Source organism: Micropterus salmoides, unplaced genomic scaffold (assembly GCF_014851395.1).
Source record: "Micropterus salmoides isolate LMB-PRFRI ecotype aquatic unplaced genomic scaffold, ASM1485139v1 Ms_hic_scaffold_13, whole genome shotgun sequence".
In the NCBI taxonomy this organism is placed as follows: Eukaryota; Metazoa; Chordata; class Actinopteri; order Centrarchiformes; family Centrarchidae; genus Micropterus; species Micropterus salmoides.
The window spans coordinates 12,667,367-12,683,797 of record NW_024040374.1 but is presented as its reverse complement, the minus strand read 5'-3'; the positions used below and the strand labels follow the sequence as shown (position 1 = coordinate 12,683,797).

The 16,431-nt window shown below is 40.7% G+C and overlaps 1 protein-coding gene across 18 annotated transcripts in view; it reads right to left on the bottom strand.

Annotated features, from left to right (window-relative positions):
• Positions 1-16,431, bottom strand: part of ptprsa (protein tyrosine phosphatase receptor type Sa) — a 242,735-nt gene that overhangs the window by 10,200 nt on the left and 216,104 nt on the right. For all 18 annotated transcript variants that reach the window (XM_038715594.1, XM_038715593.1, XM_038715601.1 and 15 more), the window contains 7 exons: positions 13,675-13,850; positions 11,623-11,742; positions 9,122-9,276; positions 7,739-8,024; positions 3,999-4,177; positions 3,685-3,811; positions 3,417-3,542 (listed from right to left, as the gene is read on the bottom strand). In XM_038715594.1, coding sequence (XP_038571522.1) covers positions 3,417-3,542; positions 3,685-3,811; positions 3,999-4,177; positions 7,739-8,024; positions 9,122-9,276; positions 11,623-11,742; positions 13,675-13,850 — 1,169 coding nt within the window. The remainder of the gene's footprint in view (positions 1-3,416; positions 3,543-3,684; positions 3,812-3,998; positions 4,178-7,738; positions 8,025-9,121; positions 9,277-11,622; positions 11,743-13,674; positions 13,851-16,431) is intronic.

Sequence of the window (16,431 nt, the reverse complement as noted above, 5' to 3'; positions counted from 1 at the left end):
ATTTTTACTACGTACCCAACTTTATCATAGTAGAATCACAAAAAGCAAGCCCTAATCACCAAATCAATAAACATGTCGGCAAAGTCCGGCAGGTAAAACGCTGTTATTCTGAAATGCTCCCTGTGGTAGTTGCTAAATGCACACGTCAAGACGAGAAACGAAAGCGATCCACAGAGAGCTTTGAAGAATGTAGTAGAAGCACAAAAAGGACAATTAAAAACAAGTCATTAACGCGGCGCAGGCTACACGCTTCGCTGCTGAAATGCTTCTGAGAGGCTTCCAGTGGAAGTTGATGCCGTAAATAAACCGCTGCGCACACGCAGCCTACATCCGTCCCTCAGAATTCCCATGATGCATGAGGGTAAAGGGAGTTTTGTTAAAATGTGATAATAAGTTTTGTTTGAAATACAAATGCTACTTTAGGATTTATCTTTATTAATACGTGTCTCCTTTGAATCTAATGTGATTATTGGTAATTGTCATTGTTGCTGAATTCTCCCGGTACATTGAATCGTCATATGCCGTTGTTGTTTCTTCGTGTCCACTGTAATCAGCTGAGCTGAACTTCATAGTCCACGTAGTGGGCCCCCTACCAATGTGGGCCCTGGGTCCGTCGCCCCCCATGCACCCACTACCTCCTCTTATGCATATAACTGATTACTGACTACCCACACTGGCTGCGGGATAGAAATAGCTCATAATTAATTTTCTCTTGTTTCAAGGTATCGTCCAGGCCAGCAAGCTCTTAAACAATGGATGACTGGGGATAAGAATAGTATCATGTCAGAACAGGGGATGCCAAAAAAACTACAAAAACTTTATATACTCTTTTAATTTGGCAGTGGCCCTAGAAAAGGTTACAGCAATGATCAAATTACCTCACAAAACTAATGATGGTTTCCTAAAGAGCTTTCTTTATGTGTTGCTCCATGTCAAAAATGACATCATATTGAGGTAATAGTAAATGTGAAAATGTGTGGATGTAAACAAGTACCTTAGGCTCTATATTCATCATGGGTGTTATCATGGTGGCTGCGCAACATTCTTATTCATTATGATTTTTGCCATGAGCTAATCATTCCCCTCTACTGCTAGTATGCCAAATGCAGAGGGTGACTGAACGCTGAATGTACGACATATGCAGCTATTGCATGTAAAAGGATATACATAATCTGTCTATTGAATCCTTGTGCTCTGAATGTAAAGTCCTGTTGTCCCATGTGCCAGTAGGCACTGTGTTGCCATCTTAGCTGTTGATATATTTCTGCACCAATGCCGCCAAGATGTATTCTTGTACATTTATTGTACTTGACAAATATAGTGCATTGGATTCTAATAAGTTAAGCTCCATCTACAGACTCTCTTTGAACGACATTTCATGTCTCGTTCCCTGTTTTATGACGCGTTGCATGTTTTATTTCTTTTGTTGCCTTTGTTTTTCATCTCAAAAACATTTTGCCTCAGCAGGAGGATTAAAAGTGAAAGAGGGGCAAAGACAACAACACAATAAACCAAGCACGCCGAAGAAAGAGAGGCAAGAAAGAAAAGAGAGGAAAATTTAACACACAACCTGAGGGCCCACGTGGCGTGTCAAATTGTGTGATTAAATACGTGACTGGCTCGCTAGATGTGAGTGTTGAGGCGTGGAGTCTGTGCTATTACTGTGCAGAGGCATGCAACACACACACACACACACACACTTAATCCTACATACACGAACACAAACAGCCATGTACATCTACATGATCTATGGAATGTGGGGTTAACCCCTGTTTACATACACTCACATGCATAAGCTATCAGTAATGTTAAAATGTACAAATCTACACACACAGCTGCACATAGTGCTTCTTAACAGCTACATATATAGTATGTATCTTTATTAGTATATGTGTTTCCTTAACTCTGATGATAAGCTTTGACTGTCAGCCTGTTTGCTGCCACTGTATGCTTAGATTACGCATAATCTTATAGGTAGAGTAAGCGATTCTGGAGAAATCAAACAATATGATATAGAGCGTACAACTAACGTTAGCTAAGTTTTGGGTAAGCATACTGTTATTAGTTGCTGCTGCAAAGCTAACATGCAGAGAGGAAAAGATGGTCCTAGAGCCCAGCTCCAAACAGCGATACTTGGAACTCTCCTGCTACTATAGCAACAACAGCATGTCTTGACAAACTACAAAGTAAGCTGAATGTCCGTGGGCATTCACTTAACGTTATTTGACACACAAATAATGGCTGAAACGACTCGAGTAGTGTTTTGTAGTCCACTTTGTTTGTTATCCATGTTTGTATCAACACCAATTTGGGCATTTTAACACGGGGGTTTAAGGGGACTTGCTTTTGGAGCCATTAACAAGTGGCCATTGGAAGAACTGCAGTTTCTAGCACCGTGTGTGTATATTTGTGCTGAGAAGAGCAAATCTGCATGGTTTGTGGCAGAAAATGAGCCTCTGCATCATACACAATAATGTGTGTATATTTGAGCTTGTAAGAGAGACATTTTAAACACTGCACAGGGTTATGTATAAAGAAAAAGTGTGTGTCAGGTTGTTTGTGTATATGTAGGGTTGTTGGCACACCAGCTTAAACAGCATTTATGTCTTATTTCTACGCTGTGTCTGTTTGTGTATTAAGTGTATGTATGTGTGTATATATGTGTGTGTGTATGTGCAGAGATATAATGTATTCATTTTTTAATAGGGTAGGATGACTGCTAACTAGCTGCCACATCCACCCAGGAAATCATTGGATATGTCAGCCTGTTCGGCAAAGAGAGGAAGCAGTTTTATTTCTGCACTACAGTCCTGCTGCTGCTTCAAACTGACCTAATTGGATGAAAAAAGTACAATAGTGTAGAGTAGGTTATAGCTACTAAATAACAGTTCAGGGCAAGAAAAGTCACTTTGGTTGTGAACTCTCATTAATATTTGAATGTTACTTCCAACATAATGTCAACATGTAGTTTTGTGTGAAAACCCATCTAACTACAGAGAAAAATTACAATATCAAAGCCAGGACTTTTCAGGAGAAAAAAAAACACATTTACTTGTGACATTTCTGTGTTTAGGTGACCTACTTTCCATAAACCTGCTTAATCTCCTACATTTCCCACACTTCAATGAAGGTGGTTTTCCAGTGCAATTGTGGAAATGACAGTATAAGTTGGTACTGCATTGCATTCCAGCCTTTTGAGGTTACTAAATGGTGTCTCTGTACAATGTTATAACAAACAGTTATTCACAAGCAATACACTGGTCCTGTATTGCTTCTGTAAGTCAGTATAAAATGGAGAATTCATAAAGTGTTATTTTAATTACAGTTTGTTAAAAACAGTTTATAATTACACTGGTCTAAATGTGCTGCTTGTTCCCACCTCGCAACCAACTATATCATTCCCAGGTATGTCTTACCCTGGCGTCTGTGACCTTGAACTCTCGAAGGATGTACTGGGGCATGTTGTACTCTGCCATGGGATCAACCACAAAGTACTGGTACCTGGCAGAGCGCTCTGCCGGCCAGTACTGATGACACTTTTCCTGTATGAGCAAAAGGGTAGACAAACCATTGTTAATTTATATTTAGACAATTATGTTTTTCATTTTATTTTTATTTGACTCTATCAATGAAGTTAAGACACAAGACAAATTAAATAATTGTTTCCATGTGTTTATATCCTACCCGTCCCATCTCTCTCAGTTTGGTCAACATGACTACAATAGTAGAGTTGTTTTCCCAGAGCATTCTCCAGAAGTCCTCTGTAGTCTCTGCCAGAGGGCCCTGCGTTGCAATGTAGGCCTTCTGTTGCCTGTATAAAACCATATCAAAACAAATTAATAAAAAAAATATTTCTGTTTTTTAAAATTAGTTAGAACCACTTTTAACACCCCTGATGCAAATTCTGGGAACATTTAAAACGTTTTTGCTGATACTTGGCATCACCTCACGCACACCTCTTGCTTGCATTTTTCCGGCTATCGCACCCCTCTTCCTACCTGTATCCATCAATGAAGCTGGAATTGATGTAGTCCGATCCTTCCAGGCCTCTGATTGGCTGCAGGCACACGCGTGTGGTCTCGTACGGCATGATGTTGACCAGCCGATTCTTGAACTTGTTGCAGGGAAGGTTGGCACTGATGAAACGCGATGTGTGGGCTTTGGAGTTGGCCAAACGCTGGAGAGGAATGGGGGGAAAGAATGCACAGACAGATAGTGAGGTAAAAAAAAACATACAGAAGGAAAAAAGTTACACAGAGCGTGTGAAATGAAAGGTATGGAGGAGGAATAAGATGAAAAGAAGACGAAAAGTACAGTGGTGAGGGGAAGATGGAATGAATTGGCAAAAGCCACGGTAGTTACAAAGAGGAAAGAACAGGCATGAAAAGAGAAGAGAGAGGAAGGAAGAGCAGGAGAGGATAATAAAAGGAGGAGAGACGAGGAGGGACGGGAGGACAGGTGCGAGACAGATCAAGAAAAGAGTATATCAATGACAGAAAGTAATAAAGCGAACCCAATCTAATCTGTTTTACAGATGATGGCATGGCTTCAAAGGGACATTGTTTATCAAGAATACATTTATCGGAAAGCAATTCAAAAACTTTATCCCCTTTTGCAACCTGTGAGGTCCTGCAGGGTCAGATTCAATGATGGAATATATACCACACACCCAGTCTAACAAGCCTCTGGATCAAGTCTCTGTGAAACAGAAAACTCGTCTAAAAGTAGGTCACCGCTGCCTTTGATAACGGCAGTGTGGTATGTGTGCATAAAACATACACTCACACAGGGATGTTCAGAAAGACAAACACACACATGCACTGCATAATGATCAAAATGTAAAGCTGTACTGCTACATCATCATCGTAATAGGGACCCTCAGTGGGAGTTCATGGGTCAGCAAATCTTATGATCGCTTCCTCTTGGCTTCACTGTCTCAACAAAGAATGGGTGTGTGTGTGGGTGTGCGCGCCTGCTTGTTAGCGTTTCCCTGCAAATGGAAGACACCCTCATCAGATTGTTTAGGGCCCCTTTCAGACAGAGAAAAGCATGGCGAGCCGAAGACACTAGCAGCATTGCAAAAGGGAGGAGAGAGAGATGAGTCGCAACTGACCCCACAATGTACTCAACGCAGATTTATTTCCTGGACTCCTTGTCTCTCTGTGGTTGTCAAAACAGTGAAAGTGTTTCTCTTAGAATGTCAGTGTGTACAGGGCTTCACTTACCATTTTGCTATTTTTCCTATTAGAGCATCCTATCTTTCCCTCTAATTCCCCAATAGCACCAGTATCTCTGCATCAGTGGCCACTTGGAGTTCATCCAGCCCTTCTCCTCCTCTCTTCCCTACATCTCTTGCTGCTGTCCTCCCTTTGATCTGTGTTTCACAAAGGCACCTGGAATGGCTTGTGGTGGCCTGGCATCGCTAAAGAGGCCCTCAGCTACACCACCAAACACTGCTGAGGGTGCAGGGAATGGAGACAAACCTGGAAACCTCTCATCCAACAGGGCAGAGAAGCATCTTGAGGACCTCTGGTCTGGTTGCCAGTTCCTCTACCATTTATCATGCAGTATATATTTTTACTTGGAAGGTAAGACCCGCTTATACATTAAGCATGTTACACCACAACAGGGATAATCACATATATCATCACCACAGTAATATGCTTTGGATTTGGCTACAGTGAGACACAATATCTTTGAGAAGTTTTTGTACACTCTCACCATAGTTTTTATTTAAAACCAAAGAGCATTTCTCATTTTCTGCTTCTGTATTCCAAATCATTCCTTTGGAATTTTATTAAGTTTAGTAGCCCAGCAGCTCTTCTTTTTGGTTCATGTTGGGATTTGTCCACTGTATGTTGCTGAATACTTCTCTTGCATGTTGGTTAGGTGCATTTTCACGACAAGTCCCTCTACTTGTCCCACCAGTTGCAGCTTAATTCTGTATGATGCTGTTTCCCCTGAGAATGACAATACCCTCCCACCCATCCCTTTAGTGCAGCATACTGTCAAATCACTTCCTTAGTGCCAAGTTAGCATACAGTCGTCCCTTTGTTCATTAGCCAAACGTTCCTCCCTCCACTTGCCCTGCCATCCACCTCCATTTGTCATCATCAAGTATTAATTACTTAGCTCCCCCACCCCTCTTCACACACCTTTCTTCTCTATCCTCACTGTAGTGTGGACGTTATTAATCCCCGTTTGACTCCTGACGCCAGCTCAGCATTATCCCTGTTACAAATGACGATAGAGATTCCATCACCTTTGGGCACCAGTGACAAAAAAAAAAAGGTTGAAACACAGCAGCACCATTATTGTTTCTTGGCGGGGGGCCCTGTTGGTGAATGATGATGGGAAGATGATGGATGATTTGAGAGTGAGGGTGTGCGGAATTCAAGGTCAGATGATACTGACTGGAGTGCTAAAGCTGAGGTGAGTTTATAAGTTGATGATTGTTAAGATCTTTAATGGAGATCTATGTAAACACTGTGCCAGGCTGTCTATCCTCACCTACTGCTTTGTCATGCATTTCGCTAAGAAAGCAGACACTCTTTCTTTCTTGAAGCTAAACTGAAATCCATGCTGCTTTCAGCTAAAATCCTTTGTCTTGTGCCTGCTAGATTAAACTCAATTTCTTTGCTTAAGCACATTACTCCAAATCCTCCTAAATGAACACTGTGGCTAAACAGGGAAGGGATTCAATATTTCCATTTTGAAGCTTTGCAACAAATACAATAATAATTCAAATAGTGGTATTTTAAGTGATTAACTTATTGAAGTGAGGCACAAGAAAGTAAAAAGCGAGCTGCTTTCCAGTTCATCTGAGATCCTATTACTTGGACAGCAGGTATAGTATAAACTCACAAATAGCTGCCATGTAAAGAAGGCTGCTTTAATTTATATTCTACTGACCTGGGCCTGAAAGGCATTACATCTTTAAGAGAAGTGTCCTTATGTGAAATGATTAACTCTTTAAGCGAACTGTATTATACACTTTGGTCATTCTGTTTCCATTATGTCTGTATGTATCAATGAGACATCCAACCTGCTTCTTGCTCTAACTCAATTTGTCTATAATTCTAGGATTTGCTGTAAACTGCATCTGCACTCGACTGAAATGTTATTCTCCCAGTTTCCCCAATCAGCTACCGTAATGATCCATTTTATGTCTTCCCTAGTCTTCTCATTTGGCTTCAGTTTCTTGCCAGACATACACTTGCTGGTCAAGAACCACAATATGTTTTGTTCATATTGTGGTTTTCATTTTTGCAACAAATAATTAACCACACAGCAAATAATGATGACAAGCAAAAAATATAAAAAGGCAAAGAAATTGGATTAACTTCTAGGAAGATGAAGCTGGCAGCAAGCCTCTTTAAAAGGTTTACAGTTGCTTAAGATAAAAGTCAAAACTATGCATTTATGTCGTTATTATTTAGTTATGATTAGGTCCAAAGACTAAAAACTTAATATAGACACTGATCTAACATGCAGCGGTCTTGGCTTCAGGTCAGCTATGCCTGAATTTGTGAAAACTCAAAATGGTTCACCTACATGCAGTCTGTCCTGTAATTTACATGTCAGATCCTAGGAGTAGTTAAAGTTAATCTAAAATACTTTGTCATACAGATGTAGGGTTTATTAGTGAAAAGAAGAAAGACCATTTAAAACCCTGTAATTTCAGTTATAGCAATGTACTTAAAAAATGGCCACCATGTTATTAAGGAAATTGCTGTACCTTGAACTCTAGCTCCATGCCAGTGACGTGCTCGCCACTCTCCACCTGGGCCAGCTTCTGGATGTAGGAATATAGGCTCCGTGCAGCCACTTCAGTGTTGCCGCAGGCCACAGCCTCCAGCAGTGCATCGTGAATAAAGCTGTACTGGTCCTCCGTCTGCACCATGTAGTTCCGCTGTGAACGCATCAGCGTCACATGGCCGTAAATGTCGACAGTCTTCTCGTGCTTGATACGCTCAAGCATGGCGTCGATGACAATGAAGCAGCCTGTCCGACCGACACCCGCACTAAAGGATGAGGGAAAGGAATGAGAAGAAAGAGAAGTTTTTAAGAGGTTTGTTTAATAGAAACTCATTTTTTATTTCTATGATCTTAGGTCCTCTGGATGTAGTGGCTTTGAAAATGTAACTTTTTTTTTTTTTTAATACTGAGTGCTTGTCACATTTGTCTCTTGTAGGATTTTAACACGAGGTTATTATGTATGTTCAGTAATGCTTGTGGATTTGTTGTGGCTCTCCTACTCAAATAACTGAGTAGGAAAGAAAACAGAGCGATATAGAGATAGCTAGAGAGGGAATACAGAAACAGATAAAAATGACAGAACAAGAGGACACTGATGGAGACTGAGTGATGCAGGCTGTCAAATTTCAGTTTTATTGTTTAGTGCTTTGGATTCACTGAAGTCTTCTTATCTTGGCAAAAAGGAGGGTTTCAATTTGTATAAGCCATTTGAGATATATCGCTTGTAAAAGGAGGAAGAGCTAAGGAGCAAAAAGGGAGAAGCAAGAAAGATGGGAAGGGATTACTGTGAGGCTTTTCACGGAGAGGGAAAAAAATATACAGAGGTGGAGAGAATAAGCACAGAAAAATAAGTGATGCCTTAAAAAGAAAGATGATGTGACCAATGGAGAAAAGAAAAGATGGAGGTCTGGTAAGAAATAGAAGCCTGTGTTTTATAACGTATGTTATGTAATGTATAATAGCAGTTACAGAGGAGCTCTACCATTCTGTTCGCTCATGGGCACGCACACACACCATGGGCAGGGGCAAAAATTAAAAAAGGGATCCCTCTTCCATGTGTAGGGTTAGGCTTCATTCACTCTAAGGTCACACCAGAGTCACATGGAGCTAACCACAGGGGCACATAAAACTGTCCAACTTGGGCACAGACATTCAAGTTACATAAGTATAAAAACAGAGCACTTTGGATCTCGGAGCAAAAAAAAAGAAGAAGAAAAAGAATACTATTATATACATACACACACATATACATACACACACAGTATATATATATATATATATATATATATATATATACACATACACACACACACAGTATATATTTTTTTTTAACCAACCCTAACAACAAAACATTGCTACTGACCTGCAGTGGGCAATGATGGGTCCGGCGTCAGGCGGATTGCAGGTCTTCACCCTACGGAGGAAGGCCAGGAAGGGGGTTGGGTACTCTGGCACACCGTGGTCAGGCCACGCTGTGAACTGGAACTGACGAACCTCCCGCTTCTCACTAGAGCCATTCTGGAAAGAACAGAGAAAGGTGGTTTGGATATGGTGGTGGAGTTGTTGTGTTTGGAGTGACTGGTCAACAAAAAGAAAACAAAATGGAGTACGTGTGCTGCTTTTGCAACATGGCTGGTGTAGTCATGGTGCACTCTTCAAGGCATTTTAAGGGTTATTGATGTTATGTGATGATCAACTCTTTAAGGTATTACCACTTGCCTTCAACCCACCTAATCTACTGGATACTTTTCATCTGCCCCCATAGTACATGTTTAAACAGTTGAGTGACTGAGCCCAACATTTTAGGCCTGTACTGTACAAAGACTATGCCTCAAAACAAAGATCTCTTTAAGCCTTAATATCTCCTACAAAAAATAAATTCTCATGTGTAGACAGGCAGGTTTGCACAAGTTACTCACCACTGTATTGGTTTGTGCTCATGCCTACTATCACATTTGTACAGAAACCTGTAGAGACGGTGAGTCAATCAAACTTAAAATATATTTTTTGTGCACTATTTCTCAAGATGGTGTAATTTTCACTGTCACACATATAGAGCTGATCAGATGGGCTTATCATAATATAACAAGTACAATAATTTCTATACTGAACTGTACAGGTATTCCATCTTCATGTTCTCACGCTGCAGTTGCTCTGAACATCTACAGATACATGCAGCAAACACCCACATTACACAGCCGTCTGTCAGCTCCCACCTCAAACTCAACTCTCAACGTATCAAAGATACAAGCTGGGATCCAGAGGAAGATTTTCAAGAAGGATAAGAAAAAAGAGAGAAAAAAATGCGTTTTTCTTTCCTCCTCTCCTCTCTTTCCTCTCAGAAGATCCTCTAATGGAGTTACTGTTTGCATTTCAATGCAGTGCTTCTGCTTCTGACCGAGGGATTTTTCCCCCTTACTGAATAAATGAATAAATGAGTGTGGTAATTAAAGGCAAACTGACCTAAATCTTATTTTCCCTTTTTTTTTTTGGACATTCCCTGTTTCTGCCGTTGAGTCAGGCTACATGGATGTGATTAGTGCTTGGCTGCTGGTTTTCTTTAGATGTAAATTTCTTTTGTAAAGGATTTATCACTAGAGACAATTCTGCATCACTGCAGGACATGTGTACATATGGATAGGTACCACAGTGGCTGCTTTGTGGATGCTCTACTGCATCTACTGCCAATTTCTGCTACCTTATACTTCACACAAATCCAACACCATATTTTTTTCTCAGTGATATAAAGTGAAAACAGCTCAGCTCAGCAATGGCTGCAGTTAGGAGGAGGAGGGAAAGGAGTGATAAAAAAATAATAATATCTGTAGGTTTGATGGAGGCTGAGAGTGGCAGAACCTACATGGCCCTGACTGTCAACCAGCAAGCTTTAAAGCACTGTGGCTGCTGATATCTTGCTATCTTTACCATCACTGATTTGCTCTGGTGCTCACTGTTCCACTGACAGTCCAGCTAAAAAGTCAGCTGTGACTGAAGTGTGGTACTATCTGGATAAAAGGAAAATTCTGGAAATGAGAAATCCTTCCAATGGTAGGTTCTCTATATGTATTCTCAGAGGTCTTTCTCTTTACAACACAAGTATTTGTATGATCATGATGTGTGTGAGACTGTGAGAGAGAATGCATCTGCATGTAAATGTACTGGTGTTTCTTTCTTTCTTATTTTTTTCCTGTGTCTGTCTGTATCTAAATGCACTTTAATGTGTATTATTCATGTCTGCAGGTGTGACATCATGTTTTTGCATATGTGCAAAGGTATGTAAATACACGTATTTGGATTTGTGCCTGTGTTTGTGTGCGACCTTCGCTCTATTGTGTTGTGTTTAATCTTTCAGTATGAGTGTGCAGGTAGGCTTGCAAATCCCTCATCTTGAGAATGTTGTCATTTGTGTGGGGACTGTGTGGTGTGTGCGTGCGCACACAGGAGAATGAGAGCAGTCTGCCAATTATGTATATTAAATTTCTCTTCTGTTCACTTTACTTAAGTGCTCCAATTTGGCAGATGCACATAAATAGATGATCTATTGATGACATGGAGAGTTAAACAAGGTAAAATGGGTTGTCTGGAAGGACAAAGTGGACAAAGGGTTATGTATAGGCCTTTACATCAAATGGAAACAGCCTGTGGTTTATGCCATCATGTTTGTTGCCTATGTAAACTTTGTGTGTGTGCCCTGTGTTTACTGGACAGACGCTGAATAAGCATATTGATATTCATTGTTATCCAACTTGATAATAAATATAATGGCTGTATTTTATTTGCAAAGTGAAGATGTACATATTGTATGTGTATGTTTGATATGTGTGTCTGAGAGAGAGAGAGTGAGAGAAAGATAAATCATCCTACCTTGTGCAAGGAAAAAGTGCGGACACAGAAAGTGGCCAATTCTATGGTATCTAACAGGGTCACTTGGGTCATACCATAGGTTTCTGTGCCACGACTTGGCCAGTACTGGTCACACTTAATCTGGAAGAGAGAGAGGCAGAGGTATCAGTTGCAATGTCTATGTTGCATTCTATTAAATGGTGTCTCCAATAATGAATAGGATCATACACATAAATGGAGTACAGAAAAATTCAAATCATGCTCACACAAATACATGCACACGCACTACTCATAAAGCAAGCCCTCCTGTGAATTAAAACACCAGGCGGCGTTGACAGAAGCACCACGGTAGTGTCTTTTAAATATGAGAAACAACACTATGCAGACTGAATAGATGTAACCAGACCGTCACAGAAACTCCACCTTTAATAGTGTAACTTCACCAACCATACACAAATCCTGCCTGCATCAATTCTTAATTCATTATAAAGTGTTATCAGTTCAGATGCTCACAGAAAAAACTTATTCTTCTAAATGTTTAAGTGTAAAAAAAAAAAAGCCTTTGTCCAGTGATTCTACAGCATGTAGTATCTGAACTTGCTTACCCCCAGCCATCCCCTGTCAGCCCAGTTAATAAAGATTCATTCAATATGGGGTGTGATGCGCCAGCGGACATCAGATGAGATGTGACAGCTAGTGAGGGAGATGCGCTGCTCTCCAGCTTTCTCTCCCATTTCCTGCTCAAGCTGACACTCAGGTTCTACCGCCTGCTAATCCTGACCACGTTTGACAGGTGTGCAATGTGCACGTAAGCATTGGAGGATAGGTAAACAATTGAAAAGAGATAGAGGGAGGGAAAATGAGTGGAGACACCTAGGGTGAGTGAGCCTTATGTTGACACAGGTTTGAGTTGACAGGATGAAACATTATGGCTGGCTTTTTGACATTTAGTCAAGTGTGGTCCTTTGTAGCAAAAAATACAGTCTTAGCAGATCAATTCTAACGGTGCTCTCACACCATTTCGCTTAATTTTATGTGTTTTTTGCTCACCTGCATTTTCAGCTCAAAACTCTAAAAAATGGGTCATACTGTACGACAGGCACTTTGTTTACATAACGACTAGCTGTCACCGTGGGCAAATAGAACTGATATCCACCTGTCAAACACTTAAGAGACTTAAGAGCCAATGTGCTTTCTACTTAAAGTGCTGCTGTTGCCTTCTTGCTATAAAACCTTCTCTGTTCTTTGCTAGTTAGTTGGCTAACAAAAAAGTGCGAACATTATAGGCACAACTCAAGAAAGTTGGACTGTTCATAACTATAGAAAGTGTTCCTTTCCATCTCAAGGACACCAGGCTGAGCCCCTCCCAAAGAATCCACTTCCTGCACACTATGTGGCCACTTCTCATGGACACAAATTTATAAAAAGAAAACAAGTCACTGCGCTATCGATGCACTTTTCACTCTTACTTTCACTTTCAACAGATGGTTGTGGGAGGCACCGGTCACAGGTACTGCAAAATCTCCATGCCACTGTGTTGCTTAAGATTTAATTTTAGCTCCCTGCACTGTGCACTCTGAGTGCTAAAACTTGCTAAGCTCTCAGCACTGTAGGGAACATGCAACAACTTGTCTTTTCCACCAAAAATAGGGAGAGAAAACACAGCTAAGTCTGTGAAGATATTCCCAGTGGATGCACAGCCTAACTTTTGAGATGTGAACAGGTAGACCATCTTTGAGTTAACTCAGTTTTATCACCCCCCCCTGCTGCTTTCACCACCCCATCCAAATTACTACACTTCTATGAAAGCAATCCATCTCAAGAAAATAAAGTCTGATTACCTACCAATGAAGTTCTGGTGTGCAACTGGGAAATTACTGTAAAGCAGTGCAATATTCAGCAGCTGGTCTTGTACTTGGTCTTGGGAACAGGTTATTTGATTTGGAGGTTTATAAAAAAATATATATTTTAAAGGATTTGTGAATTTGTGAGGTCACTGGAGGGGAGCTTTAAAAAGAAACCTGCCAAAATCAATGCCCAGCATCAGTCCAACAATTGGTGGAGTGGACTTACCCGTGACTTTTCCTCCAGCCTGGTCATCATGACCACAGTGGCAGCTCTCTGTTCCCACACCATCCTCCAGAAGTCCCCGAATGTCTCTGGTAATGGACCCTGGGTGGCGATGTAGGCATTCTGCTTTCTGTAGCCATCAATGTAGTTGGCGTTGATATAGTCACTACCCGTGATACCTAGATACAGACCACAGGAAAAAAAAAGAGATGGAACATTGCACGTTGATTTAATCTACCTAACATTTTTATTATTTTACTTCATTCATTATTTGGACCCTTATATTTTGTACCATCTGCCTCGGTAATTCCCACTTTTCACACACACTGATCCCCAATCAGTGAAGGTACTTATTACTTATTACTTAATTACTTATGTAATAAGTTCTCACACTTCTTATTGTTGTAACAAGTGAAAATTGGCCGAGATCAGTGAAAATTTTGCAATTGTCCAGAGAGAAGTAGCAGTGTCTTAAGATATGGCTGATCATGTCAGCTTTTGGGACTGGGATGTATTCTAGGTATTATTCTTGCTCAACAGAACTTGGTGCTTGTTAACAATGTTTTAAGACATAATACAAGATTAAATGAGAAGTTAAAACAGTGTCACAGCCTTTCTCCCCCTCTGCTACCACGGAGCTGTAGGAAATCTCAGTTGTTGTTCCATTTGAATGGATTCAAATGCAGCAACTGCCTCACTGTCACAATATCCTGCGCTGCTCTTTCGTCATTTGCTTTTTCTACATCTGTGGTTCTGCCTAGGTTTCTATAGCAGTCTACATCTGATTCACCACCACAGATGGAGCATCCTTGAAGATGGAGGACAGCAAGGAGTAAATCAGCCATTCACTCACCACAGCTGTAAGGTAGATCCAGCTACCATCACTCTCAGCCCGCCACCATGCTCTGTTGCACACCAGTCCCACTAAATCTAGCTGTGAGAAAACTCTCCACATTGCTGAGTTAACGAATGTGTACTGCCAACATTTTAAAGCAAGGATAGTGTATATTACACTTGTAGGCTCTATCGCAAAAGCCTGCATCCACTGACTGCATGTGACTATCAAAGTATTCTGTGACGTCCTTTCATGCGTCTGCAGAAGTAACAGAAAACTTCAAAGAAAATATGTAGTTCACTGCAAGGCACTAGGCTCATGACATGCGGTACAAAACTGTCATCATGCTCGGATCTGAGCGAATAAGGGTGGTGTGGTAGTGTGGCCTGTCCTGCAGTTTGGTGCAGAGTCATTACAGACTCAGCAACTTTAAGTTGTTCTAGAAAAAAGATTTAAGATAAAATGTTGAAAATGTAAAACAAGATAATCTGCGATAAGAACGTCTAACACTTAGCATCTGACAGTGATAAGACAAAACATTGCCCATCTTCATTTAACCAACTTCTACAATCCTGTCAGTTGAAAGAGAGACTCCAGTGTGGCGGCATCTGTGCTGGAAAGTCACGTCTCTTTGACTGACGTTTCCTCACTCAAGCGACAAACAATGAAACACTTGACTGGGCTAATTTAAGAGAGAAGACGCAGTGAGGACAACAACCATGGTAGAGAGGAAGAATAAGATAGAGAAAGAGGAGTAGCGATAAAGAGAGGAACAGAGAAAGAGCGAGATTGGGGGAATAGAACAAAGAAAAAAAGAAGACAGAAAATAAAAGAAAACTGGAAATAAGCATTAAAAAATTAAGAAAAAGAAGAAAATGTCATTAAAACGGATACCACGTCGTGCAATCCAACTGTGATGCCTTGGCTTTAGTCATAGCCAAGTGAACAGAGAATGGCGGTGTGCATGAATTGTTCTACTGCTGCGACTAATAGCAAAATCACTGCAGTGTAAAATAGAAATTTCAGACTTGATTAATTTATGTATTTATGGACGAAGCATTTTTTCCCTGGGATAATTTTGTTATGCATGTTGTTGCACCCTCAAATTGGCCTGACTATTGTGAAATGTCAAAATCTAGTCGGAGCAGTTAGCTCACACAAAAGAAGAGTACTGTGAGTTTGGCACTACTGTGAAGAGTTGGGAGCTCTACTGGTGATGTAATGCCAGAACAATGTCAGCGGTGAAGGGTGACTACCTCTGACAATGTCCCTTGAGATTTAGGAGTCAGAGGAAGAGTTTTTCTGGCTCTGAGATTCTCAGTACTGTGTCTGTGGGCAGTTAGAGGGAAGTGGGGGGGGGGCAGATCTGATGAAACAAAGGGGACGGTGAAAACACTGGGTAAATCCTAGGTTTCTCTGAGTGTGAGATCTGATTGAGTGCTGGGCCCACAGATGAGCTCCAACGTCCATCGTCTAACCCTAAAAAATGATTCCTTAAACTGCTTAGCTGCTCAGGACAACGTTGAGTTCAAGCAAGTCCTTCGTTTAGCCTCCATCAAACTTCTGTTTTGCTCTATAAATTCCTGCTGAACTGAATCTGAACTTCACATATTATAAATAATTTCATTCTCTTTCACTCAGTGTTTCATTCTATTTTGCTTAATGCTACTGTCTTGACTCAAGACAATAATAATAATCCAGCACAATCCAGTGCATTTGTTCTTTCTTTTCTTTTATGTTCTACAGCACAATAAAATACAGTTTTATGTATTCTATTCTGCACTGCTCTGGTTTATTTTCACTGTCTAGTCCCATCTGTGCTAGTGTATGTCTACCCAGTACAAATTCATAATTACATGACTGTAATTATGAGGATTTCCCAAATGATCTGCTATGAGCTGATCTCATCTGTGAGGCGGTGTAGG